Raw genomic sequence first — 27,701 nt, 5'->3', positions numbered from 1 at the left:
GAAGAAGAAAGTAAATGTCAGTCTTAATATTTGAGTTTAAATTTTTATAAGTTTTGGTACATCTGGCATTTTTGTGACTTTTTTCAACATAAAACACGTGAAGGCGACAGGATTAAGTTGGGGGGGGTTTTTATTAATAAAAATCACACTTATTTTGTAGACATCTCAAGTATTCACATTTTAAATATAATGCGCTTGGCCTATTCCAGGCCAAGCGCAAACAAATCAGCATTTTACTGACGCATATGACAGTGTGCGTTGGATGGAAAAACACCTGTCTGATCACTGTACAAACAGAAACATATGTAGACCGACTCATTTGCTGGACTATAAATTACACTTTATAACACATTTATAACAGGAAGACATGTCTAGGTGTCATACATCAAATTTTCCTGAACATGAAGACACAAAATTATATAAAAATTAGCTTTGGGTTTGTTGTTAAGTACTGGTCTATATATTATCCTGGCACAATAACCGCTGCTAACTTACCTGACCAAAGCTAGCACAGTATCAGATGACTCGGCTGGTGATGGCGCCATGACAACAAGTGCCTCCCCCAGCAACACCAACTCCCAAAGCATCTGGAGATGGAAGAAGACTGGATAGAAACACCTGGGGGGACACAATGAGTGGAGTAAGTCTCTTTCCCACTGTTTGCAAACCAATTTCAAACCAAGTCAATTTTGGCAACGTCAAAGACACATGCCTGTGTTACATTCTCAGGTTGAACCTTGTTGAACTGCTAGATTTCAATTTTATTAATTTACCTCAGAACCTGAAAGTCTTAAAAGGTTTCAGCAGATTTGGTCAGGAGCACAACCACCAAGCTAGGTGATTAATATTCTTTTTTTACCTGAATACAGAATATGCTGATTTACACAGCAGAGCACCCAAAACAGTAACTCTGACCTTTTAATAATGGGCATGACTATTCATTTTGTCTGCACCTCCCCCACAGAGACACAAGGTAGAAGCAAGTTTTCAGAGACGCCAACTAAACACTGAAATCAACCCTCCTTGCGAAAGGCCTGTCTTCACTTTCTCTCAGTGTTTTGTTTTGGATAAGCAGTTCTCCTCAGCTGAAGCATCAAGTGATGTTGTTCTTGATTCAGTGACAGTACCATGATTAAGCAGCAGGTGGGGACAAAACATGTCCGAAGCAAGAAGAACACTGTGACAGAGGACTTAAATTTCTGTGTTAAATCTACCCTGTAGGTACACGTTACACCTTAACCTGACGTGTACGTCCCTGGAAATTCACACCGATGCAATCTGCAGCCGACTGGCTCGTTCAGTGCCACGCACCAGATTTCAAACAGATCAGTGAGAGCATAACAATTATTACCTCGATGTAAGTTATGATGATCAGCAATATAATGACACACATTTGTAACAAATGGATGGAGATTGCCTTTCTCGACTTATAAAATAGGGGCCCAAACATCAGATAACATACACCAAATACAATCCCAACATACATTATCATACCAAAGCAAGTCACTAAAAAAATATCCAAAAATTACCTAAACAATCCTAACATATAAATAACGCTAATCCAATCTAGACATTGTCACACAACAATAATGGTAAAATACATAAAATATGCTGGCAGCACGGTGCAGAAAGAAGGTCTCGAGTTCGACTCCACCATCTGGGAGTACGGTGGAATTTCTGCGTGAAGTTCCTCCCACAGTGCAAAGAGATGCAATTATTGAGGTTAGGTTAATTCAGTGGTTCCCAAACTTTTTTTGCCAGGCACCCCTTTGTTTTACAAGAAAAATGTTTGCCGCCCAAACACATCCTTTAACCACACACACACACACACACATTTTGCTCCATTGCGGTTTATTTCACACCTTAAACATTTAGTAAACAATTAACTAAATACAAGTACTCTGCAATAAATTACAGGTAGTAAGAAAATAAACTACTAACTCTTTTACGCTACGTCCACACCTACACGGGTATTTTTGAAAACGCAGCTGTTTCTGTGTTTGGACCTTTCGTCCACATGTAAACGGCGTTTCGAATCACCGAAAACTGAGATTATTTAAAACTCCTTTTTTGCGTTTACATGTGGACGAGGAATACAGAGTTGGTCACGCAATGTCAAAGGTATGTGCCTTTTTTCACGTTACTCTGTGCGCCACGTTATTGTTTACATGAGATGAATTGCAGACTGGCAGATATTCAGATTAACAGTATTTTGTCTCTATCTGCAGGTTTACACATACACACACGCAGTTAATGTCCCTTTATTTACAAAGGCAGAGGCGTCACGGTGTGATTATTTTACGTGTAGTTGTTTTTTTTCCTGTGTAATAAATTTCAACATTGCTATCAATACATTTTTCAAAAAATGCCTCTCTGTGCAAAATGGGTTTAAAAACATAAACAGCTGTGGGATACTGTTTGTCCGTGATTTGAAAAGGGGGAACAAATTGTGGCAGGATCAGCCTGATATTATTTGTATCCCACTGTAACTTTACTGTATAAAGAGCTAACATCTCCAAAATGTTATGAGTAGTTAGTCATTACAAGAAGTGTTTGTGAACTAAAAATCAAGAATGTGGGATACTGTTTGTGATTTGAAGAACCCAGCACATGCTCCAGACGAAGGGAAAACCAATTATGCAGGGGAGACCTACCTTGGCACTTGTGCAGGTGAAGCCAAAGGGAAGATATGCTTCACCAGATTTTCTAGTCTTCGGCTTAGGATGAAGTTGGTTTGGAAACATATTGAGCTATGCTTCATCTCCTGCTTTGCATTTGTGTGGGCGCCCCGTCAAAAAGCTGTCCATTATGCTAGCAGTGTCCAAGCGGGTATTTTTTGCTTTTTTTTTCCTTTTCATACCGTGCCCCCCCCCCCACCTGCAATGGCTCTGCGCCCCCCTAGGGGGCAGGCCCCACTCTTTGGGAAGGTCTGGGTTAATTGATGATTCTATAGGTGTGAATGACAGCTGGGATACACTCTAGCACCCTGATAAGCAGAAGAGAATGGATGGATGCCGGCAACCAAGACTTGCACGAAAAGACAGACTGGGACATGACAACAAGCTAATTAACACCAATCACAAGCTTTAATGTGGCAATGAGACTATTATGTAACATAGGTTGCATCTTAGGCTCTATAACGATTTAGTCTAAATCAGCATTGACCTGCAGGACTCACCTGAAGAGGTCCACTTCATGAATTGTTGGGAGCACAATGGACACCATGCTATCACTCTAAAACACAAAAACACACTTTCAGCTTTAATATTCACATAATGCTCAGTGTGTCATCAGACATCATACAAACAGACACTGAGTGTTTGTGCACACACGAGTGTAAGATCACCTGGGCGGATTGGACCAGCTGTGACGTTCCTGGTTTATCATAAGAGGTTGGGATGCGAACCTGCAGCACATAGCACAGATTTTCATCAGAGAAACAATGATAGACAACCACATTTGTAATTAGTGACGGCCTTTTCTAATTCTGTTTAGCTCCTTCTTACTAGTATTATCCACAGGCATATGGAAGAGTTTGTCCTGAAAAGAGGATCATGCAACTCTTAAATGGCTGAAGTCATGAAAGAGTGCATCTTTAGCAGCAGTTGGGAACATCATCTCAAAGATAGGAGCAAACCTCACTCCACATTATGTTTAGTGCAATCGTAAATTCATGAACTGAATCATCTGTAAACTTTGGAAACTTCTCTTTTTGGACTGGAAAAAATCTTTTTGCTTTGAAGTTTGTTTGAACTTTTACACAGAAACTATTTTTAGTTTCTTGTTTGCAGTTATTTTTTGTTTAAATACTACTAGCACTTTAATTTGTATTACTTAAATAATATTATTTATTTCATTTTTACTCTGTCATATTGAGAACTGTTAGAAATACATTTGATTATTTTCAAATTCATATGCTTCCTGGGTTTTTATTTTAATTTGCTGTGGGACGAGACAACAGGGTGATGGAGCATAGAACAGAAGGTCTGCCCACAGGAAGCGGAGATAAGAGTTACTGAAATAGTCGTTGTCTAATTGAGTAATTGAAGAAAATAATCTTTAGTTACAACCAAACCCTAGACTTACAACATTCATCCTTACAATAATCAAACTCGTTTCATACTTTTACGAGCATGTCTGGAGTCATTGTAGCCACTGCTGTTGTTATGCTCCCTACCAGCAACCACGTAAAATTCAAAGACCCACTCTAATAACACGTTTTGATCATTAACAGTGAACGACTGCTGAATTAAAGCACTTTGAAATCAGATTTTTTTTTTTTTTTATATACAAATGTATTAAAACACTCATTAAAGTGATAAACTTAACTAAACCAAACCTTCAGTTCCAGAACTGTACCAATTTGTACTCTTTAAAACAAAATAAAAGACACGAAGGACACAGAAGTAGTGAACCAACTCCATAACACTGAAAACATTGAAGTTACCTCACTAAGCCCCTAAATGTTGCTTTAAAGTACAGGTTACTGCTGACTGCGAAGCATTCTTGTTCTACCTGAACAAGACTGCCTGATTAAACAAATATTTGCCTATTGTGGGAAATTGAATCGAGCCATCTTTAAAGTTATTAATTAGACCTGTTCTTTACCTGTCACGACATGTCAAAACTAAACATCTGCTGATTTCAACTTAGTGCGTGAGTGTACCTTGAGGACTACACCCATGATAGGCAGCGTCAGGATTCGTCCAGGATGAGGCGTTGGCCAGCGATCGATGTCATTACACGCTATCAAACACAACAACAATTTTGAATTAAAAAGGATCTTCTCTGAAAACAGAAAAAGGATTTATTTAAGTATACAGAAATAATTGGCTGCCTCTCTGATATTCTTCATCTTCTGTGGCAAGACAAGTTCACAATCATGGAGACTGGTCAGCAGCTACAGTCACTGCTTTCTGACTTGGCAAACCACTTGTTATTTACAATTCCTTAGTCAATGTGCAATCAAACTTTCAAAATAAGGGGATCATCCCTTACCAAATTAAAGATGGCATCATTGCCTTATACTGGTCGGTATTAATCTATAATCAACTAGAATCTACAATCCCTATAAATAGTTTCCAATTAGACATGGGTAAAACAGTGGGTTGGCCGACCCTCCAAGGCTCCCACACCTTCCTGATTACTTTAGGAGCAGTCTGGGAAGGTCATCAAAAAAGTGGCTGCACCTGAGAGGTGGGTGTGCCCAACAGGACAACCCCTCTTTTAGTCCACACTGTCTCCACTTATAGTTCATATACTCTGGTCCGAATCAGCTGATGAGTTTGTAAACTTAGTTTAGAACTTTTTTCACATTGTTTGGTTTGGTGTGGTTTTTTCACATAAGGAACTCCAAGCAAGCCAAAATGCATCACTACAAACCATGTGAGTCTATGGGCTCAAATTGTGGTCATAAATATTTTGTACTTGTAAATCAGGATTTGTATGTGTAAAAAGAATTTGTGTGTGTAAAACAGATTTGTGTGTGGACTTCGCCAAAAAATAGGTGTGAAACTCTGCACTCAAGTTTAAACTTACAAGTACGAATTTTGACCCTGTTTTTCTTCCTTTCATCTGATTGGCCAATGTCATGTCAATCACAAATTTAACTATCCAATCAGAGAACAGATGGGTTTGGCTGTCGATGGGGCGCTTCTTTGAACTGCAGGTCCTTGAAGGGTAATACAGTTTGAAGCTGGAGGATCTCTATGTAAATATCCGATAGCAGCTAGGTCCCCTAACTTTCAGCAGCTGTTGAAAGGATAAAGTTGTGGTATATCAGTAGTTAGAAATACCATTATTACTTTAGGATTAGTTTAACACAAAGTCAGGGCTGACCCGGGACAATGGCTGAGTCACAGTGTGCAGCATAAAGGTACTTTCACATTGGACGCAGCATGTGCTGCTAATACTAACTGCTAACTAAAAGCAAAGGATCCAGAATTTGTTGCACTGGCTGCTGGGCTCTGTGGGTTTTTGCAGCAGCTCTACCTGTACTGATGCACCTGCTCCTTGTCTTTTCTATCTCTGACTTTATGTCCTCTTCAAGAGTTTCTGTTTTTTTATGCTGGTTCTTCAAATATTCAATAAAAACATGTATGCTCATTAATAACGAAGAAAGCTTTGTAACTATCCCCACTAGTGAAGACTGTCATTTCCACAATACTGCCCCCCCCCACCACCACCAGCGGTCCGCAGCGCTGTTGAAAAGGCCCTGGAGGTCCCTGTATTAAGCACGTAAACCTGTGACACAAAAAAAAAAAAAATCACCACAGACCACAGACTGTTTTACTTCGTGTTGATGAAGGAAAACACTGGGCTGGCATGTAAAAAGGCATTTATTCCCTTCAAGGACCTGAAGCTCCATAAAGAACCCCTCCAATAGCCAAACCCACCTGTTCTCTGATTGGATAGTTAAATTTGTGATTGACATGACATTAGCCAATCAGATGAAAGGAAGAAAAACAGGGTCAAAATTCGTACTTATAACTTGAAACTTGAGTGCAGAGTTTCACACCTATTTTTTGGCTAAGTCCACACACAAATCTTTTTTTACACACACAAATCCTGATTTACAAGTACAAAACTGATTTACAAGTACAAAATATTTATGAACACAATTTGAGCCCATATGAATCCACTCACTGGCCAGGAGCAATGAGTGGAGCAACAAAAGTAAATACAGGAGGAAGGTGCTGTATTCTGGACCACTGGAGAACATGGAGAATTTACATTGATTTCACATCTAGCTGCTAGCCCCTACAGACCTTTGCACATCTGCAGTACCTTCCAACATTGAGAATACAAAGCATACGTGGTTATGGGATTTTTTTTTTTATCTCAAATTTGTAACATACACCTTGCATTTCGTTCGGATCATGGTCTAATCACATCACACCATAAACAAACAACTCTGGGGTTTATTCCTTCAAAGGGTCACAGTGCAGCTGTTTTGGTCTATACTTAAGTCCAATTACTGTGAACTAAATGGACTAAACACCACAGGTGTGAAAACACACTTATCCACAATCCTCTCTTGGTTTTCTTGGTTATTTTGTTTTTGCAGCCATATCCAACTTTAGATACTTTTTCAATGAGACACCTTAGGTAGTACTGTTTACCATACTCTCACATCTCACTGCACCAATTATTGATTAGGTAATTTGGTGACTAATTAAACCCTATTCTGCATGGGCTCTCCTTGTTTGTTACTAGCCTGGATGAAATTACTGAAAAGCAGTACTTCCAACACATATTAGATATTAAATACTAGAGACACTGACTTTAGAGGGAAAAACTTGCTCTAAGAGGACATTTCTATTTTGTGGTTTTTGGTTAATGAAAGTTAAAAAAAAATAAAAATAAAAATAAAAGCAGTTTTAGTCATTTTAAAATTATATTTATCTTTTTTTTACTATTTCTCTGAATTAGACAGTGACAGTTTGGTTTGGCTGTCAACATCTTAAATTGTTCCTTAGTTCTAAGTAAAACATCTTTTTCAAGTCTGACCATATCAATGAAATCTCATTTTGCTGTATTCTTGAAGTCCTCAAAACCTAAACAGACGAGAGGAAACTCATTCCTGAGAACAGATATAAAATACATGTCTTGTGATTAAATGTGCAACAAACTGGTTTCTCTAAACTTTGTAAGAGGCGAACCAAGCTTACGGTGACATCTGATAAACTGAGAAGTCTCAGTACAGCGGACCTGCTGCCAAGCTGATACGTTGTGCCATAAAAATAAAAATGCTGAAACTAGATGTAACTAGGATGTGAAAGCACTGTAAAAGTGTGAACTAAGGACTGTGTAGTTAACTCTTCTGGACCACACGGAGCTGAGACAGGATTACACAAATGATTGCATACAGACAGGTAATCAAACTGACCAGCCTCCAGGCAGGGCTCCTGTTTCTCAAAGTATTCAGGAGCCATAATCTTCAGCAGCGAGTGGAAGAAGGTCACATAGGGCAGCTGACTGATCAAGACGAGAGACTGGAAAGAGACAGGGACAGCAAGAAAGAAAGAAAAAAAAAAAAAAAAAGAAGAGGGAATTGTATTTTCAGACATTTCATCAGTATGTAATTTTTTTTAGTGGTTTGATTTTGATTTTGTCTGAAAGATGTCAGAATATAGTGAGCCGACAATCCCTCCTTTTGTCTAGTAATAGATTAAACCCCAAAGAGCATCAGCTAGCAAAAGCAGAAAACTACAAGAAATCTCAAAAGTGTCACAAAACAAAGACGTGGAACAAATAAATGTCTTATGGTTTTTAAACTGCAAATAAAAACTGAGAATCAAACCCAAAGCTTGAACTAGTGTATGCTCGACATGGGCCTTTGTTTCTTATTTTAACCCTCTGTATACCTGCGGTCATGATAAAGTATAATGTTACATTTGCGCCACATTAAATCCATCTATCACATCATCATTCTATTAAGGAAGGTGCCAAATAAACATAAGGTGAATTAATTTGGCATTTGTTCAGTGATCAGATGGGAGGAGTGAGATGCAAAAGCCTTTTGAAATAGCGTCGGGTAAAAATAAATCATTTTAGATAATTATATATATCAAATTTAACATGCATGCAGTTTTTCTATCAAGGAGAGTGCTAATACAGTTAATCACAATGTAGCCTTGCCTGAAGTGGGAGTACTACTATTGTAAGCCTAAAATCATAACCAAAAGTTGTTGTTGAAACCATTTAATCTCTGAAATATGGAAAAAAAAAAAAAAAAAAAAAAAAAATCGCTTAAAACCATTATAAGTCCTATTGTGGTAACAGGAAGCATAATCTCTCTCAAATTTTTAACACAGTGCATTGTGTGCTGGATCCTTGTTGATGCTTAAGTTTTCTATCACCGGCTGTATTTAGTGCTCCTGCAGTATGACACTGACCTTCTGGAAGTATCCTCTCTTCAAAGATTTGTCTCGCACCTGACGGAAGTACACATAACCATAGTAATGGCCCTGCTCCCTCTGTAACACACACACACACAGCAAATTATCAGTTCACAGATTCTTATTTTACTCTCAGCACACAAAACTCTACACTGTGCAGTTTATGTGCCTACAGAGCTGTGTGTGTGTTAATGAGCGGTGCCTAACCTTCAGACAAGGTGGCGCATCTCTGTCAGTGGTTTCCAAGAAGCAGCCAAGTGACGTCTTCCTGTTGGAACCCTGCCGGAACCGGAAGCAGAACTGTGTGTCACCAAGGCAACCTGGAAAAAAAGGGCAGAGCAATGACCGATTGTCACCCACAGTAAACAAGAGACATTTTAAGACCTGAATAAAAACATATGGGAGAAAATCAGCAAACACAGGAAACCAATCATGTTTTTGTGGTGATGCATGGGGTTTAATTTAATTAAACTTAAATAAACTTTTGTTTATAAAATATCCAGACAGCCACCCGGATTTAATCCAAGACGGCTGCAGTGTTTAGAGGATTTCATTAAAAGCCCAGCTTATCCCAGCTTCCAAACACTATGCAGATAAACATGGTGAATACATATAAATATGGATGCATATTCCAGAATTTTCTAAGCTCAGACTAGCATATAGAACCAAAATATACATAAGCTGGGAAAAAAATAGAAATCATTTCATAAAGGCACATTAGCAAAGGACTGCTACAAAACTTTAGGAACATTCAAAAACTTGTACTAAATTATTCTTTAAACCCAAGTCACTTGTGTATGAAAATCAAAAAAATATACAACTTAATTTGTTCTGAAGAAGAAAAACTGCACTGTCCTCAGCTAACTTTAAACTAAGATTATAAGTGTGATCATAAATAGATTAAAAAAAAAAAAAATCACCTTTGAGAAACAAGAAACAAAAACACTGCAGAATCCACCACAACCTATTTCTGTACACATCTGCATTGTGCACACCTGTAAAAATAAAGAATTAAAAAATGTACGCTGCAGAAAAATGTGACGTCGATGAGCACTGGTCAGCTCTTCTAGCCTGCATCCTCTGGTCTTTTAGGCAAACAGGAAGAGGAAAACGAAAGAAAAAAGGAAACAGGAAGTCCTGCATAAGCCATGAACCAGAAGTTAACCTCAGCAGAGGTCAACACATCTTTAGACAGAGAAAATGAGCTTTAGGACATTCAAAGAAAGACAAACACTTCAGCGCAGGCTGGTAGACTTAAAAGCATTCCACTTCATAAGTCACGCATACATAAGCACACACTACCAGGAGCACCAGAAAAGGACAGCCAAGACTCCATGACATCATTCAGTCGGGTTGCATTCAAGACCACACAGCATGAAAACAGGCCACTGCTGCCGGACCACAGCTCAACCACAGCTCTGAATTAATTTTGAGTTTCTAGTCACTCAAACATGTCACCTACAAACCTGAGGAAAGCAAACACAGTCCGAATACTTCTGTGTACTTAAAGAAAGACTTTAAAGCTCTTAGCTTTATTTTCCACAAATCACATCAGTCCCCTTTTAACAACAAGTTGACCAATGCCATGTAGAGTTCACAGGACAGGCAGCATCAGAATTAAATACGTTTTTACAAATGACTTGACTTTTTACCCCCTCCCCCAGTACAGATGAAGAAGAGGCAGGTCTGAGCATCTCCACTTAAATTGCTGCTTGCTCAGCCTGGAAGGAAACGGATGGAGGTAGTCGCACAAATGTAGAGCAACCTTACATCTGATCCGATTACTGGCCTATTCATTTATGCACAATAACTTGTTTTATAAAGCTCTATTGGGTATGAGACGCATGAAGAGTCAGCAGTTTCCAAATAAAGAGCACAAAAAAAATATTCATCTGTCACCATTTATTCTGAATTCCCAAAGTGGATTAATGACAAATTATGCCAAATCTGTTCAGGGTGTAAGGCTAAATTATGGATGACACACACAGAGAGAAAGAGAGCTGCAGTTCCTCAGTTTAATGTCTCTCTCCCCCTTTCTCTCTGACAAACACCTACAGTGAGAGATATATATAGCAGCCCTGTAAGCAGTCTGTCCTAATCCTGTCTTCAAACTGAGGGCAGCAGGTTCCTTTAGCTTCACCCCCCTCTGACTCAGTAAACTAAAACACACACCTGCGGGCAAACACACAAAGCCACAGTGGTGTTTGTACATGGGTGTGTGGTGAGTGCGCTAACCACTATACCGTAATCTATCTTACATTTAATATTTTAGTAATTTAAAAAAAATCTAAGAGTATCAGTGAAAAAAATACTGAAGTTACCAAAAAAAAAAAAAAGAATAAGTAAAAAATTTTATGACTTAATGCTGTTCAGCTGATATCCATCCACCTACAGTTACTTCTCCAAATATTTATGGACCTATGCAGTGGATTTCAAACAATCAAGATGTGACTGAAGTGTAGACTCTCAGCTTTAATCCAAAGTGTTTAGAAGGAGTATTGCATTAACTACAGGAATGACTGTTTAGGAATTACAACCATTTTTATACACATCCCACACAGAGTTGGAAAGAGCTGCACCTAGCATTACAGCCAACACCTTGTATAAACTAGGTCTTTTCAAGCAGCACCCAACCAGATGTTAGCAAATTTTTCCATCACTGATGAAAAATCTGAAAGCTGTTAAAACAAAAACAAAAAAAACAATAATGTAACGTGTCTCTCTCATGACTACAGAGGTGCAGAAAGAGTGCCTATTTTGTATAGTATCTAGTTTGCAAATCAAAAAACGTGCAGTGCGTGAGCTCTTCTGATGAGGATGTGCGTGTATTTGTCCGTTTTAGATGACCTAGTTCAGGCCACAGATTTTATCCGCCATGCTTTGGTTCAATAACATGTGACAGTAACGGTACTTAATTATGTCATCAAGCCTGTCAAACTGTAGAATGGTTCTGAAAAAGCAACGAGGCAAAACTGGATCTTGATTTGCATTAGAACCAGCTCCAGCCCCAGTTTGGTGGATACGAGATAAGAGAAAAAGGCTGAAACACAAACTCACCTGAGTTGGAGTCAGGGAATGAAAGGTAGCAGATGCTTGTTTTCTGAAAGAACAGCAAATATTTAGTTTATGTCCTTACCTCTTTTATTACATCAGCTCAGGTTTACATACCCATACTAGGCTTTGCCTGCCTCAGAATGGGCCTTTGTGAATCAATCCATCAACATGTGATGCTTTTTAACATGTTGATAAATGTTCCAAAAACAAACCTTTCTTTAAAAAAATAAAGAATAAAAAAAATTCCCGCCCATTGAGTATAACTCACCTCTTTCTCCGACAGTTTGGAATGATGAGGATAAATGACCTGGAAGAGAAAAAAAACAAAACAACACTTTACCCAAAGAAGAATCTCACAAACGCACAACTGAAAACTTTGGTCAGCCTCTATTATGTGCTGTGCTTATGTTGTTAAACTGTAAAAAGAACTGGAAAACTGTAATACAATGCAAAGATGTTATAAACTGATTTTAATGTGACTGAGAGACAAAGATAAAAACTAAAACATAAAAGTTAAATTATGTTTTACAATGAAGATTTCTTACACCATAAAAATAAATAAATAAATAAATACAACCCAATAAAAACCCACAAACACACACAGAAGTGAGCAAATTCAATCAAATAATTTTTTTAAACTACTGAATAATGTTAATTGTTTACACAATACGCACAATTTTTGTAGTTCTAAGTGTTCCCATTTTAAGCACTTAAAAAAAAAATAGCTGTACTTTTACAATTTTAGATTTCCTTTAGTATAAAAACAATCTACAGTGTTTATATTTTTCAAACTAGAAATGTATCAATGACAACATTTTGGTTTAATACTTGTGTTGAGATTTGTTTTAAAATGTTTTATTAAACATTTTAAAACAAAACTTTTATAGTCCTTTCAGTTTTTCATGGCAAAATTTGTTAATATTTGCCCAGTTAAAAAATGTATCTTGCATTTATCTAAAAGTTTAATATTGAACTTTATCTATAGTCAAGTTAGAGGTGGGAATCACCAGACACCCCTCGATACAATATTATCAAAATATTTCTCTCAAAATATGATACTGTTGCTATTTTTAACATTTTGTGATGTGCTGCATTTTCACAACATATATTGCGAATTATCACTTTTTTTAAAAACAGCAAATTATCTCCTTAAGTTAAAATATAAATATTGACAAATTTTATCTAATAAGATAACGTTATCTTCAACTACACCAAAATGGTCATTAGAACCACTCACAAATGTTGCTGTAAGTCAGAGTAAGCCTGCTATCAGTCTGTGATTGAATGAGGTCAAGTTGGCAATTACATACAATCTGTTTCTGATAATGCGCAATTAACTGTTATACACCATCAAAAATCACATCTGTTAATGTCTACCTAGACAGAAATTAATATTCAACTATTATATTTGCTCTTAACCAGCTAGCAGCTAGTTGAGTTGAGTCCCTTCCAGTTGTGCTCGTTGACAAAGACTCATTCAGAGCAACAGCAGCATCTTGGCAATCATTCTGCATTTATAAATTAGACAGCAATTATTTACATACCTTCGACAGTCTCTCTGACAGCGATTTTCAGTCAGTCCAAGTCAGACTGCAACTGTCTGCAGAAAGGATGCCTCCTGAACTGCTTAGCTTTGTCAAGCTAAGTGTGTCCAGTGGTTTTGGTTGAACCAGTTTAATGTTAAGTTTGTTCAGCTAATGTTACCTCAGCACGGTGAAGCATGAAATGAGCCATCTTGTTCATAGTATTCCCAGAGTATTTTAAATATTTAATTTAAAAATCAGTATCTGGTATTCCTATATCATTACAGTATCGTGATACTATGCTGTATTGATTTCCCCCCACTACTAATTCAAATCAAGTCAAATTTTGATATACCCATTAAAAAACAAACAAACAAACAAATATGCTGATCCATGTGCTGCACTGCTGATAGTACTGCTGATGAATTTACCGTACTAAGTACTATATCCAATTAGTAAATCAAAATGATGAAATGCTCTGTAGTCTTAGTGTAGCTCAGTCCCCTGGAGAAAGTGAAACAGAAAGACCTGAAGAAGTCTGAATCTGCATAGTTGTTTTTCATTTAAACATTGTTATCAGGTAACTGATTAATGTGTGTTTCTATAACTCCGGTGAGGTCAACAGGTGTTGGGGAATTTTTTAGCCTTTGTGACTTCAGTAGGATTCAAAACATTTGGGTACCGTTTTAAGTTGAATTATTTATTTATTTATTTTTTTAAATATGCAACTTTCTGCAAAATACGTCCATTTGAAGTTATAGCCTGAGTGATGCAGTGGCTGCTGGGACGGACTAACTTCAGCTAAGGACACCAAACACGCTTCCCCGTAAGCTCGGCATTGTCATAAAGTGATCCTACAGTAAAATGTTCTGCTAGTTTTGTGAAGCGTGTGTGTACTCGTGTAATCATTGTTAAATCAAAGAGTGTTAAAATGAAAGCAGCTAATGAAAGTGATTTGTTCACTCCCCTCCGAGAATTAGCCCAAGCCTAAAAAACTGCTAACTTAGACATTTGTAGCCTTACTGAGTTTAACATGACCCCGCTGTCCCCGGCGGATACTTTTGTCTCACCTCCACCGCCTGTCCGAGCTCCAGGTCGAAGCCGACCACACAAATGCAGTGCAGCCAGGCGGAGAAACGGTCCCAGGGCAGCAGAAGAGCCTCCTCCGTCTCCTCGTCGCCTCCAGGCCCGGGGGGTAGCGTTATTTCCTCCGCCGGGGAGATGCTGCTAGCGTCCTGGTCGTCCAGATCCTCCGACTCTTCGACCGGCTCCCCCAGCTCCTCCGGGCCTTGCAGAGCCATAGCTACGGCCCGACACCGGACACCGAGATGCTCTGAAGAATGTTAACCGTTTCCTAAATATGTTTAATGGTATTTCAGGCCAACTTGTCCGCAGGTAACAACAGGAGACAAGGAGGGTGCAGAAAGTAGCCACTTAGCTTCCAATTAGCATTTCAGCAGCAACGTATTACGTTCTTTGTGCAACGTCATCACGCACAAACGTCCCTGAGCTGACTTCTACATGCCGTATTAAATAATCCATATAAAATCAATAAACAAATAATTGCGTAGTTGTTTTTAATATTTGGTCTAATTTTTTCCAAATGGTTTGCACACAGACATAAAAAGAAATTTTTAAAAAGACATAAAACATGATAGAAGAGATTTTTCTTTTCAAATCAAAGCTTTTAAAATCAAAATTATGAGATCCAAAGTCAAACATTAGACCTGCTAAGTCACAGCATAACCTAGTTAAGGCAAAAAATTCAAAGCTAGTAAACCTAAATATAAACCTAAACTATAAGTAGAAATTAAGAGATGTTTATGAGATTTTAAAAAATTATTTATTTATGTAGCAGTTTTCAAAAATAGAAGTCACAAAGTGCTTTATACAGATAATAATCTAAGTAAGAGGTGTCAAACATGGCCCAGTGGCCAAACCCGGACACAGGCTGACAACAGGTGTAGTTCAACACACTGTAAAGTGCAAGCGATGAAGTCAGTGGTTATCACAGTGTTTCAGTAGCAGAAATTCAATGCTCCTCATTTTGATACCAGATTGGTTTCATCTTTCTTAAGATCTTGGTAGTGGCTCAGCTGGGTGTTTTCAGATTGTACTTGAACTGGCTCAGAAACACTCCTGGTCTAAGATAAGAGATACAGCTGCAAAATTTAAAATACTACGAATACACGAAAGACCTATGACAGTATATGTAATTGATTAAGGGGAACATCTGCACCATATATTAAAATGCAATAATAATAAAAAAGCTAAACGTCTTTGTTTGTTTGGTGTATTTTTTTTCTAAATAAGCTGTAAGATGTACATTGGCAGGAACCTTGGGTAAAATCCAAAAAGTTCTTTTGTTTGATTGTTGTTTTTGTGCAAATTAACTTTGTATGTTTTGCACATATTGGGCTGAAATAAACAATTTTAGCAAGAGGCAGATGACTGAAGAAAATAAGTGAGAGAGGAGGACAGATAGAGAGAAAGATAATCAGGAAGTGCATAGGACCGGTAAGGAGGAAATGAAGGGAGCGATGAAGAAAATTAAGAGCGAAAAGGCAGTTGGTCCAGTGACATACCTGTAAAGGAATGGCGATGTCTAGGAGAGAGAACAGGGGACTTTTTAACCAGACTGGTTAACACATTCTTGGAGAGTGATAGGATGCCTGAGGAATGAAGGAAAAACTTTATTTCTTTTCCATTTGACATTAGAATTGACGAGATTAAAGGAACACCTCAGGCTGAGATGGTTTGAGCATGAGCGGAGGGCAGATGTTGGATATACTATGCAAAGGATTTTGAAGAAGGAGCTTCCAGGCAGGAGGAAAAGAGGAACAGCACAGAGAAGGTTCATGGGAGTAAGCACATGCAGGGGTTGGTGTGACAGAGAAGGACACTGCAAACAGGAAGAGATAGAGGCAGTGAAGTGGTAAATTGGGGTTATATATTTATACTCCTTACACTGAGACAAAACATACAAAGCAGGTCCTCTATACCATGGCTCTGAAGAAGTGTTTTTTGTCTGCTATGAATGTAAAGGAATTGTTTTTGGTGAATGACATAATTGCAGAAATTAGCAGTAATAAAAACACTGAAAAAATGTCTTGATGCATGCTTAGTCATCCAGGTAAGTAAACCCCAAAAGGTTGATTCTGTTCATCTGCGCGTAGCGTTTTCAGTGGAGAAATGTTTCATCACTCATCCAAGTGACTTCTTCAGTCTCAGCTGACTGCAGGTTTCCCCAACCTAAACAGTACATTTGGACAATGACTGAAACTAGCTCATTCAATGAACAATGGACTGTGAAGTCAATTCCTTGAGCATTAATATGCAAGTTTCTATGACCATTGATCAACAACCACTGATCAAAGCCCATTGATGAATTGAGTAGGTGGTCAAATGATTCAGTTGTACCACTACAGACCACCTGTAGATAGACATGTTGATGATTAAGATCATTTTCATATTACTATATACGATAATATATTCCTTAGTGACACCTGCTGCTGGCAGCGCTAGCTACAGTTCATTCTTTGTGATCTGGACTCCCCCACTCCACCACCTCCCCCCCACACACATCCACATTGCTAAGTATAACTCCCATCACTGAATGAATCACGTCTTCAATTACAGCCTGACTCTGAAGGCAGTAAATCAGCTTTATCTAAATCCTTTAATAGCTCTATCACCGAGCAAGCAGATGGATGAACCAAACTGCAAACAGAGGGCACAAACAAACCTTGGTGGCCTAAGTTGTGATGCAAATTAGTCTATTTATGGGTAAGAATAGTAATCAAGTCAATAAGATATTTTTCCACAAAATGACCAGTACTGGATTTCAGTAAAGTAATGCAAATTTAAACCAATTCATACTAAATGACTTGGTTTTAATTGTTCTTGCATTTTATATCTTGAGCCACAGAAAACAGTTTTTGATCTGTCACTAAATAAATGTAAATGTACATTGCTTTTTACATACTTTATTGTCATATGTTTAGTTTTTTAACACGATTATTCTTTTTTTGTGTTTTATTATGATTTTTTGTAATTTTTGCTCCCATTTTTCTATTGTATTTTTTTCATAAATAAAGTATATTTTATCCCAAGAAAAAAAACATAACGAAACAAAACGAAAAACCTGTGCATACTAAAGAGCTAAGTTATCAACTAAACAGAAAATAAATTAATTTAAAAAATCTAAAGTCCAAGTGAGGCCTTTTTGGGGATGTTCAAATATCACATGGTACAAACATGTAAGTTATAATGAATGTAATAGTTATACATTCTTATGTTTTTGTATACAATTTCAAATGTAAAATATTCACATTGATAACCTGACATTAGTGATAATACATTAAATATAAAAAAACACTTTGCATTGATAGATAATGAAATGCAATGAATGATGTCTGGGAGCACACAAACCCCAACATTTATCAGATCACTAAAGAGTGTTGTAATTAAACTAAGATGTAATGGAGTTCAGCTTCTAAGGCTTTGTATCCCACAAACAGCCTCTGTTAAATGGACATAGTGATGTCAAACTGGGCTAAGAAGCTAAACACAGTAAGATGCTGTTAAATCTCATATAATAGTCAGACTGTTAGCACAGTGACAGCTGGTGCTCTGCTCTCTCTGCAGGAGGGCTAGGCAACGCAGCAGGGACCACGATGGGGTCTATCCCACAAAAGAAAACCTGCACCAGGAACACTTTACAGGAAAACTCCAAAACTTCAAAATGAAAACCTATAACAAGGGTATCAAATATAAGGCAGAGAAGCCAGAATTAGGCCGCTACAGTCCCTGATCTGGCCCACTGGACGGCTTTGGAAAATGTGAAGTAAGGCATACATTTTGGACTGCGCTGTATTTTAATAAATTTAACTGTTCCTCTTGCTGATAAACTTCTCCCATGGCCATTCGTATTGCACCAAAGTATTTGCTGTATTTGTGCAATATCTATTAGTTTATAGCATATGTATAGTATTTGTTACTTAATTATAATCCAAATCCAATTTGGGATCTGGACTTAATTATACTTCAAATTATATTTCAAAACTTACATTTTAACTACTGATTTTATCTACTGTTCCTTTCTTTTTTTCCATTTTAAATCATGCTTTTTTATTTGTTTTTGTTTTTTAATGTCTCTGTAAAGCACTTTGAATCACCTTGCTGTTGAATTGTGCTATATAAATAAACTTGCCATACTATCTGTAATTAAGTAACAGACAAAATTAAATAACAGAAAAGGTCCTGTTTTTTTTTACTATCAGCTATAGAAATTATGATCTTTCCGTAAAGAACAGAACCTTTCTGTTTTACAGCACAGTCTGGGAAATGATCTACCAGAACCTTTTCTGTAATTTTACACATTTATTTCTTACAGTTTAAGCCCAAACAGTCATAGTGACACATTTATTTGATCTATGACTGCAGCTTTTCTTTATCATACAGAAAAACTAAGAAATACTGTTTCACTGGTCCAGCTCACTTCACATCAAAATGGGCTGTATGTTTGTGGCCCACAGTTTAAAATGACTTTAATATCACTGTCCTATAAGGTCTGATGTTTACATTGCAGGAGTCTGTCAGTCACTCAGTTCTTATCTCGTCCTTCACTCTGGTATATTTGGAACAGCCTAATGATCAGTCTGATCCCAAAGTGAATCCTGTTTCAATCCTCTGCCCTCTTAGACCTACTGAGATCTCAAGCAACAGTACAAGGTCTTATGCCCTTTTCTTGTGATGAACAAATTGACTGGCTTACATAGCTCAACATACTTTTTTTTTGCTGGGATTTTGTTGTGAAGATTGATTTTTAGTAATATGAGGGAAAATTAAACTAAACAGCCATGCAAAAATTTAAATATTCTGATCTTATCAAACCTACCCAGTCTTGGACATTTAGAGGAAAAGAGGAATTACTTACAGATAACAAAACATTTTTACCACAAAAAAGAAACAAACAAAAAACAAGCAAATATTTATATATTCAGTCTGTGTGAATGGATGGGTGTAGGTTTTATTTGATCACTGGAGAAGGGATGCATTAAGTGGAGTGTTATACAGTGTTATTCCTGACACTAAAAGCCACAGGCTGCAATGCTTTACATCTTCAACCTCTTTAGCCCCTTGTTCTTCTCCATACACTTTGGAAGTAGGTGAAACTGGAAAAAATGTGGAATGCACTGAATATTTCTCACTTTCAGAGTGTAAGGAGTTGATAACTCTGTCTGACATCAGGCTGCTTTTTGGGTTTCTTGTTTTGAGGAAGTCATTTGCTTTAATGTGCACGTGGCACTTTTAATGGTCCAGATATGTTTCTGATCATGTTGGAAAGTCTCTGCATGTTTCGTAACAGCTCTGCTGTATTATTGAGGCTGATTGAAAACAAGAAGGACTAGCAACAATGGCTTGAGATGAGTTAGGAAACTGGCAACAACTCAATAAACTCTGAGAAAAAGTTTCAATACAGAAAAAAAGTTCCTTCATTTTAAGGAATATAAAAAAATGCCTGCGACCTCTTGACTAACTTAATATGAATGAGAACAGCACCAAACCTGTCTGTCTCTTTCAAGAAAAGTGTTTTTCCCCAAATGCTGATGAAACAACAACATCCCCAGTCTTAAAAGTTAGTGTTCAAACTGTTCAATTAAACTTTTAGCCCTTCTTTTCTAAGTGAAGTGTGTAGACTGAAGCCTGGTCACAGTTCAGCTGCTAGAAGCAACAATTATATAATTTTTATATTTCCTTACAGCCAATAAAAAAATTGATGCAGAAAATTCCAAACACTTATGGAGAGTAATTATGAATACTTTAGTCACATGTCCTATAAATTATGGCTGAATCTAAGAAAAAACAGCAAAGCTTTGCTTTATTTTTATCTGCTTTACAGTCTCATCCACCATCGATTTGTTCTCAGCTGTCTGTTCACCAGAGCACCACAGGGACCTTTCTGGGGCCAGAAGCAGAATTTGATCTCCTCTAAAACCACCCCCAACCTGCTGTCCTATCCCTAAGCTGCATTGTTGGGATGATGTCCGTCTGATGCAAACTCAAATATACTGCTCTGATTAATAAACTGCAGGTGATGAGAATCAAAAAGGTACTTGAAAAGAAACCAGATTTTTTTTTAAGTAAAATAGATACAAATCTGTTCTGTTTTTTCTTTCTAGATTATACCATTTATTAGAACTTCCATATTTCTTAAGCAATTAATATATTCAGGCCTGTGTAATGGACAATGAAAAAAAAAAAAAACAAGAAGAAAGGTTCTGAAAAAAAGACTGAACAATAATCCAGTTTTCATATTTAACACAAATGAGTCCATGTTCTTGAAAGAAAAAAATCCACTCCAGTAAAACAGGGAAACCATAGCAAAGGATAAAAACAAAACAAAACAACATAACAGAGAAATTGTGTGGTTTACAAAAAAGCATCTTTTCTCATAGATCCATATTCTAAACAAAATTCAGCCCTTTTGACTTTCATGATACCGTTTCATGGAAGATTTGACATCATTTGTTTTATCTTGTGTTTAACGTTTGGTTTATGAGGGTTTTATTTCACCAAAACAGTGCTTCTAGCTTTTATGTTAGCTTATATATTTGTGTTCTTCTGTATATAAACTAAGTAGAAATAGATTTGGGTCTATAGTAGAATTTCCTCACACGTCCCTTTGAGCTCTGAGGGAGTTAGCCACATTTGTATTTGTGCGTTAATCTGAGGTATTTTCACTGTCTGGGTGGTTTCTAGTCCTGCAATCTTTGTGCAATACGTTTAGATTATCATGTGAACTCTTGCAAAGAGGATGTAAACAGATTATAGGATTTTGGTATAAAGTAATTTTCTTTGTCATTATTATTTGAAGAGGTGTTTGTATGTGAAATATGTTGATGTGCTTTAATACCAACTTTGTAACACGTTAGTCGTATGTACTTTTTTTTACATTTAAAAAAGTGCTTACATTTTTATCGTCAGTGTATTATCGTCGTTATATTTTTTTAATAATTCATAATTCTGTTTGTATCTATGTATTTATCTTTTAAGCTCATTACTTTTTCCGAGTCTGACTTAATGAGCTCAGCAGTGGGTGGTGCTCATGTCAGCTGGTCAGTGAACGCATCCCTCCGGCTGTCTATCGTTCAGTGAACGCACCACCGCTGTCTGCTCTCTAGTTACAGTATGGCGGCTGGGACTTGCGGAGGAGGACAACTTCTTCTAGATTCCTTCCACAAAACTGTTGGAAGGCGACGGCATTAATATAAAACTTATAGCGGCAACCACGAGGTACACTGCAACAGACGACAGCGGCATAACTTGTGTTTCTTACTGGGGCTTTCCCCAGAAAATAATCGGACTGGTGTGTGATGCGTGAGGACCCGCAGTCAAGAAACTCCCCTGATTTTTCCGCGTCGGTTTCTGCTTTGACTGTCAGTTAGCCGGCTAGCTGCTAGGTAGCTCCCTTCAATGCTAACGCTCGGCTGCAGAGCTCTATATTAGCAAAAAGAAGCGCTAGCGTGTTGCTTTTATTTACTCCAGGTGACAGGGATGGTATACCGTATCCATTCGGTAAGCGGACTGGTTGAAAAAGATGGGGAGAAAAAATTTGTGGACCTGGACGATAACTTTGTCAGTACTCATTAGCCTAGCCTAGCTTAACCTAGCTTTCTAGTACAACGCCAGAAGAGAGTTAGCGCTTCGCCTGTCCACCAGCGAGTTAGCCAATTAGCATTTTAGTTGCACAAGACGACCAGATAATCCTCCCCTGTTCATTCCGGTGGATGGTTTTGAAACGTCTCCGCTGACTAATTCAGACGAAGAGTGGGCACTGAGCTGCTTTAGTTTTATAACTCAGGGGTGTTTTGGCGTTCGGGCTCGCTAGGTGTTCTCTGGTGGAGGGAGTGGTGAAGGTAGGGAGATAGGAAGGTAGCTAAGGTTCCCTGCATCAGGGCAACAAGGTCACTCAGATTATGAAGAGCCATACATGTCAACTACACTTATAGATGACACTTTAGTAAATGACAGACGCGTATGTGTTGTGTGTATGTGTGTATAGGGTGATGAACGCTGGGGTGTGTGCCTGCTGTTAGCTTGCTGCAAGAGAAGACAACAGCTCAGAAGCGCGCAATAATTGGACCTACTGCAATTGATAGACGTTAAACAGACAGTTTAGTCAGCACAGAAGGAGTTTGATGGACGTGAGGGGCTGTCAGTGCTATACTCACTCATGTATGTCTTGACACATGGCAGCTTGGTCTGTACATAGTGCCTGCTGTCACATATAAGCGTCGTTATGTAGCTTCGGTGGGCAGTCAGTGAGGGGAATGTCCTGTCTTTTTTTTATACCTGTTGGTTTGTTTTTTATTTCTCACACACGAGAGAGGACCATGTTTACTAGTTAGTGCCTAGAAGATTAGAGGACTAACATTTCAGCCTACAGATAGGCCGCAGATATCGTAGATTATTCCTATTTTTTTTTTGGAGGAGGGACTGCACCAGAAAAACCTGCCACTCTGGATCAAGAAAACTTGCCCCTCGTCACTGGTTGGAGTAATACTCTCAAGCCAAAATCAATGCCTTCAGCGCTGGCAATATTCGCCTGCCGACCCAACTCGCACCCATTCCAGGAGCGGCATGTGTACCTGGATGAGCCCGTCAAGATCGGCAGGTCGGTGGCTCGGTGCCGGCCAGCCCAGAACAACGCCACCTTCGACTGCAAGGTGCTGTCCAGGAATCACGCTCTGGTGTGGTTTGACCACAAGACTGGCAAGGTAAGCGGCAACAGCACTGAAAATTACTTTACTTAAATTGCTTTACTTTGGTTCTTATGTGGGCCTGAAACTACAGTAGATAGTTACTTTACTCCATGTCTTCTTATGGGTTGGCCAAATAAAGAGAACCACCAGTGAGAAATATCACCTCATTGGTTTGCATCTTTAAATAGACAGGAATAAAAGCCCTATAAAGAGGAATTTTGCAATGTTAGCTGCTCATCTTGTTTACTTAAATTTTCCATGAATGAGCCCAATTAGCTCACAACCTTTCTTTTACTGTGTAAATAAGGTTATTACCTAAGAGCTTAAAATGTTGCAGGAGATCCAACTTATTCCAAACTGAATCATGGTAACCCTTACATCAACTTGGGATAATTTAATATGCCTTATAATTCTGACTTGAATATTTATAAATAATTTTTACCTTCATGAATCCAGGTAGCAGATTTTAATACAGCTATCATTATTAATACTAATAATGATAGTTCTGCTGTGGATTTAACAGGCTGCTGTTCAAAGTTTGAAATATATGAGCAGGTTGTGGGATGAAATGAAAAAGCAATGTTAACAACAGCATAATCTGTGACAATAATCTGTGTCATTTATGCTGATGGATTAGTTTGTGTCACTATGAATTGTGGGGAGGCATTGTCTCTTTAGTTATAAAGGAAGTGCTGTAGCACATGTTTTTAGTGTTTAGAGCAGGGGTGGGAAATTGATTTTTTCCAAGGTGGCCACATGAGAAACTGTGACCCTTGTGGAGGGCCACACCAATAAACTGAACTCAGATATGCTCAGTTTTCTCTTCTTTTTCTCACGTGAGCCCTTGGGAAAATGTATTTCTGCCCACAGTTTAGAGAGTTCAACCAGCTCTTCTTATTGCTTCCTCGTCACTTCTGTTAGGAACCTCCATAAGAACAGCTGATGCTGTGACTAGTCGGGGCTTTTTCTGGTTCATAATAAACTTTTAAGCGATTGGGGCACTAAGCAGGATTAGTGAGTGTGTAGTTGAGGTAGGGTAGCTTACTTAACAAATGTGTGCATATTGCTGATATTGCCCAGCTTTTAATTTTTAAAAAAAATTTCCTTTAAAAAAGGAAATTTTCAGCAAATTAAATACGGCTTTAAAACCACTTAATTGATAACTCTTTGTTCTGTGGACTGATGTGACTGAATGACTTTGGAGAAAATCTTCACACATATGTTTTTAAATTTATTTAAGTAGTTGACTTAACCTGCTATCTAAAATTACATAATTGAAAAGGATCAAGATTTACAGATGCACCAGTTGCAATTTTCTTCAATTTTAACTGATAGCATATACCCACTCTGCTTCAATGCAACGTTTTACTTTCATAATAAAATAAATTATTAAACTTAAGAATTTTCCCCCAAACTGCAGTACATTACAAGATCTTCTCTCATTGGAAAATTGAAAATAAAGTTCGCCGTCACTGGAAAGAGTTACAAATAATTGAATGAAAATGAGGTGCTGTACACCTACCTTTACCTGTCATATTTTATGTAGGCAAACAATGTCAAGTTCAACAGATTTATATAACAAAACAAATGTCAGGTACTTGCATCATTTCCTAGTATTTTTATAACTTCACCAGATAACAGGGCATTGACCCTTCTCTCTTTTCCCACTCATCTCCGTAATTTGTCTCGTAATTGCTTTGATCTTTTGCTCACGCTGAGGCTGCTGGCTTGTGTCTGGCTCTAAGCTCTGGATAGTTGTAGCTTTAACCACTTTTCCTTTGTTAGGTTCTTTGTCTCAGTGGGATTGTTGTTATGAACTTTTTCACTCTTGTGTTTTACTTTGGCGAACTGTGTCTTCACTTGCAGTGAGGAGGTTAGATGGTTTTGACATAGTGTGTGGTTGTGCATGTGCATATGATGATTTGTCTGCATTGCTGTGTGCATGTGTTGTGCATACATGAACTAGCCTTTTCTCAGTCAGGGCAGAAAACGCTGGCCAAGTTCCTGATTGTGGAGTTGATCGGTGCATCTCTACTGAGTTGGGACCTTTTTGTAGTGACAAATCCAAATTTTGCAGCAACATATTAATGAGTAACCTGGCATTATGGATGCATCAACTCAGACTTGTTTTTCTATCAAATGATGGCATTTATCACTGCCCATCAGGGACCCTAAAAAGAAGATTTTCACCAAGAATGATTTACTAAATCTGTAGCCAGGCAGTTTATATTAAATGTCAACTGGCCCAACTTAGGAGCCCTCCATATGTTGCTGCTATTTAGATTTTAGTTTTCATTTATATCTGCACTTATAAAACAGCTGTACATTTTAATTTTTTCTTTTGTTCTGTTTTTTAAATAAATACTTCTGACTAACTTCCAGTGGATTCCTAACTCGGCTAAACTTTGTGAATTCTCTTTCATGGATGACTTGGTGTTAAAGTTTATTGTAACAGCTACACTAATCATTTTATTGGAGCTGAAAGAGTTTGGACTGTTTAACTGTCAGTATGGTCCCTGTGTTCGATTTTTGGGAACTGAAGGAGACTTTGGACCTGGACATGTATAACTGCCAATAACTGAAACCGAGGTTGAAATCACAATACAAACTTCTCCCATCTCATAGTGTGGGACCATCATTTCATACCATAATACTCATGTGGAAGTGATAATTTATTCTCACTTATTTTAAGATTGATCAGGTAATACATGGACTGAAAATCTAAATTGTTGCACTCTTAGCCATTAAGAGTGCTCTTGGTGCTAAACCAAAAAGATAAAATGAAAATTTAGTGTATCTGCCAGGTTTTCTTATAAATGGGATGTATTTATTTATTTAAATAAATAATGTGTCTTTCTTCTGAATTATTTAAGTAATTTCTGTCATTAGAAAGTGGACAGTAAAACCAAGAATCTGTTAAATTCAGAGAATGAGATAAAAATAGTTGTAGGACTCATTTTTCAGACCAGGGGCTAAACTTAGTCCAGGGCTAACCAAAATTCAAAGCAGATATTCATTGAATGGAGCCCACATTCCAGTCTACGATTAGACTTAATCCCTTTCAGGGGAGCCAAACTGTTGTTTCGTTAAAAGGCACAGGTCTGAATGTAAATTGGGCATATAAAATCTGTGCGTTGTTGCATCTGTAGTTTCTCTGCTGAACAGGTTAAACGGGCTGAGACAGCCACGGGATTACCCAGCACTGTGGTATGCAGGGACTTTGAAATACCCTCTGTATGTCTGTGTGTGTGTGTAAAGGCAGCACAGGCTATTTATAACGACACTGGCAGCGTCATCCTTTCCTCTGTTCAGGAATAAACGCACATGCAGACTCACACTGATCTGTAGGATCTTACCATGCACACATGCTGCTGAATGTATTGAAAGAGGGGAGTAATGATTTGAGATTATTGGTTTATCACTTGAGTTTTTATTATTACCAGGGAAGTTTTTTTTCTTATGGCTCATGAAAAGGTTGTATTTGCTCTCTATATGTGTGATTAATACAGTCCGTTAAATTTTAATGTAATAAATGTAGGACCTAGATAATTCGTTTCCTATAGAATGAGGTTTTGTTTGTGGCAGTGTCAGGGCAAAGGGCATGTGTCCACACACAAGCATGTCCGTGTCAGGTAATGTTTCGCAGTTTTTCATTAGGTTCTTTATTTTTAATTTTTCACAGTGCTTCACACTGGTTTTACTTGTGAAGCAAACAGGCATACATGCACGCACGCTAATAAGAGTTTTTTTCCCTTACAGTCAGTATTTTCACATCAAAAGACCAATAAATCCTTCATTAAACTGCCTGTATGGAGAGTTTCAATGTGAAGGAAAGTGATGTTTTTTTCTGCTTCCATCCACTGATATAAAAAAATATATCTGTAGATACTAATTATTCTCGCATATTTGGATTATAAATATAAAAGTTCATATCTCCAAAAAAACAGTATTACTATAGATTAAGCTTCCCAGTAGTATATGAAGTCGAATGACAACTACCTTGCGTTCTAGTATTATTACCTCTTTTGCAATTACGGTAACTCACATAGATTGCATGGGACTAAGGCAGCAGAAATATATATTCGGGTAATGCTACACACACACACTCACTCACTCACTCTAAAAGTGGCTTGCCTAACCTGTACCTCATAACCGTAGTTTCCTCTTGCAGAAACAATGTTTGTGTGTCACATGACTCTGCAGTTTTAGTTCTTGTAAAAATCAGTCTAATGTGAAAGGGTTTGAGGAGTGATTGCTGTTTGGTTATTCACTATACATATATATATCTCCCAGCCATATATACGTGTGTGTGTGTGTGTGTGTGTGTGTGTGTGTGTGTGTGTGTGTGTGTGTGCGTGTGTCTGTGTACACATGTGTAACAAGAGCTGGGCTATCAACACCTACGCCCTGCCTGTGATCAGGTACCCAGCTGGTATAATAAGTTGGCCAAAGGAGGA

At 37.9% G+C, this 27,701-nt stretch overlaps 2 protein-coding genes across 8 annotated transcripts in view; one reads left to right on the top strand and one right to left on the bottom strand.

Annotated features, from left to right (window-relative positions):
- dennd6aa (DENN/MADD domain containing 6Aa) overlaps positions 1-14,959 on the bottom strand; it is a 24,022-nt gene extending 9,063 nt beyond the window's left edge. The window contains exons 1-10 of the mRNA XM_005938867.3: positions 14,548-14,959; positions 12,223-12,261; positions 11,958-12,000; positions 9,108-9,220; positions 8,898-8,978; positions 7,889-7,994; positions 4,667-4,746; positions 3,347-3,406; positions 3,179-3,234; positions 496-618 (exon numbers count right to left, since the gene is read on the bottom strand). Coding sequence (XP_005938929.1) covers positions 496-618; positions 3,179-3,234; positions 3,347-3,406; positions 4,667-4,746; positions 7,889-7,994; positions 8,898-8,978; positions 9,108-9,220; positions 11,958-12,000; positions 12,223-12,261; positions 14,548-14,778 — 932 coding nt within the window. The 5' untranslated portion in view covers positions 14,779-14,959. The remainder of the gene's footprint in view (positions 1-495; positions 619-3,178; positions 3,235-3,346; positions 3,407-4,666; positions 4,747-7,888; positions 7,995-8,897; positions 8,979-9,107; positions 9,221-11,957; positions 12,001-12,222; positions 12,262-14,547) is intronic.
- A 6,674-nt stretch (positions 14,960-21,633) lies between these two features.
- The window catches only part of slmapa (sarcolemma associated protein a), a 78,815-nt gene continuing 72,747 nt past the window's right edge, over positions 21,634-27,701 (top strand). For 6 of the 7 annotated variants that reach the window (XM_042225821.1, XM_042225819.1, XM_042225820.1 and 3 more), the window contains exon 1: positions 21,634-23,259. In XM_042225821.1, the coding sequence (XP_042081755.1) occupies positions 23,062-23,259 (198 nt within the window). In that variant the 5' untranslated portion in view covers positions 21,634-23,061. The remainder of the gene's footprint in view (positions 23,260-27,701) is intronic. The other variant, XM_042225818.1, reaches the window with a different exon arrangement.

This window comes from Haplochromis burtoni, unplaced genomic scaffold, assembly GCF_018398535.1.
Source record: "Haplochromis burtoni strain Fernald_Lab_line unplaced genomic scaffold, NCSU_Asbu1 Contig_183, whole genome shotgun sequence".
Taxonomy (NCBI): Eukaryota; Metazoa; Chordata; class Actinopteri; order Cichliformes; family Cichlidae; genus Haplochromis; species Haplochromis burtoni.
This window is presented reverse-complemented; position numbering and strand designations above follow the sequence as displayed.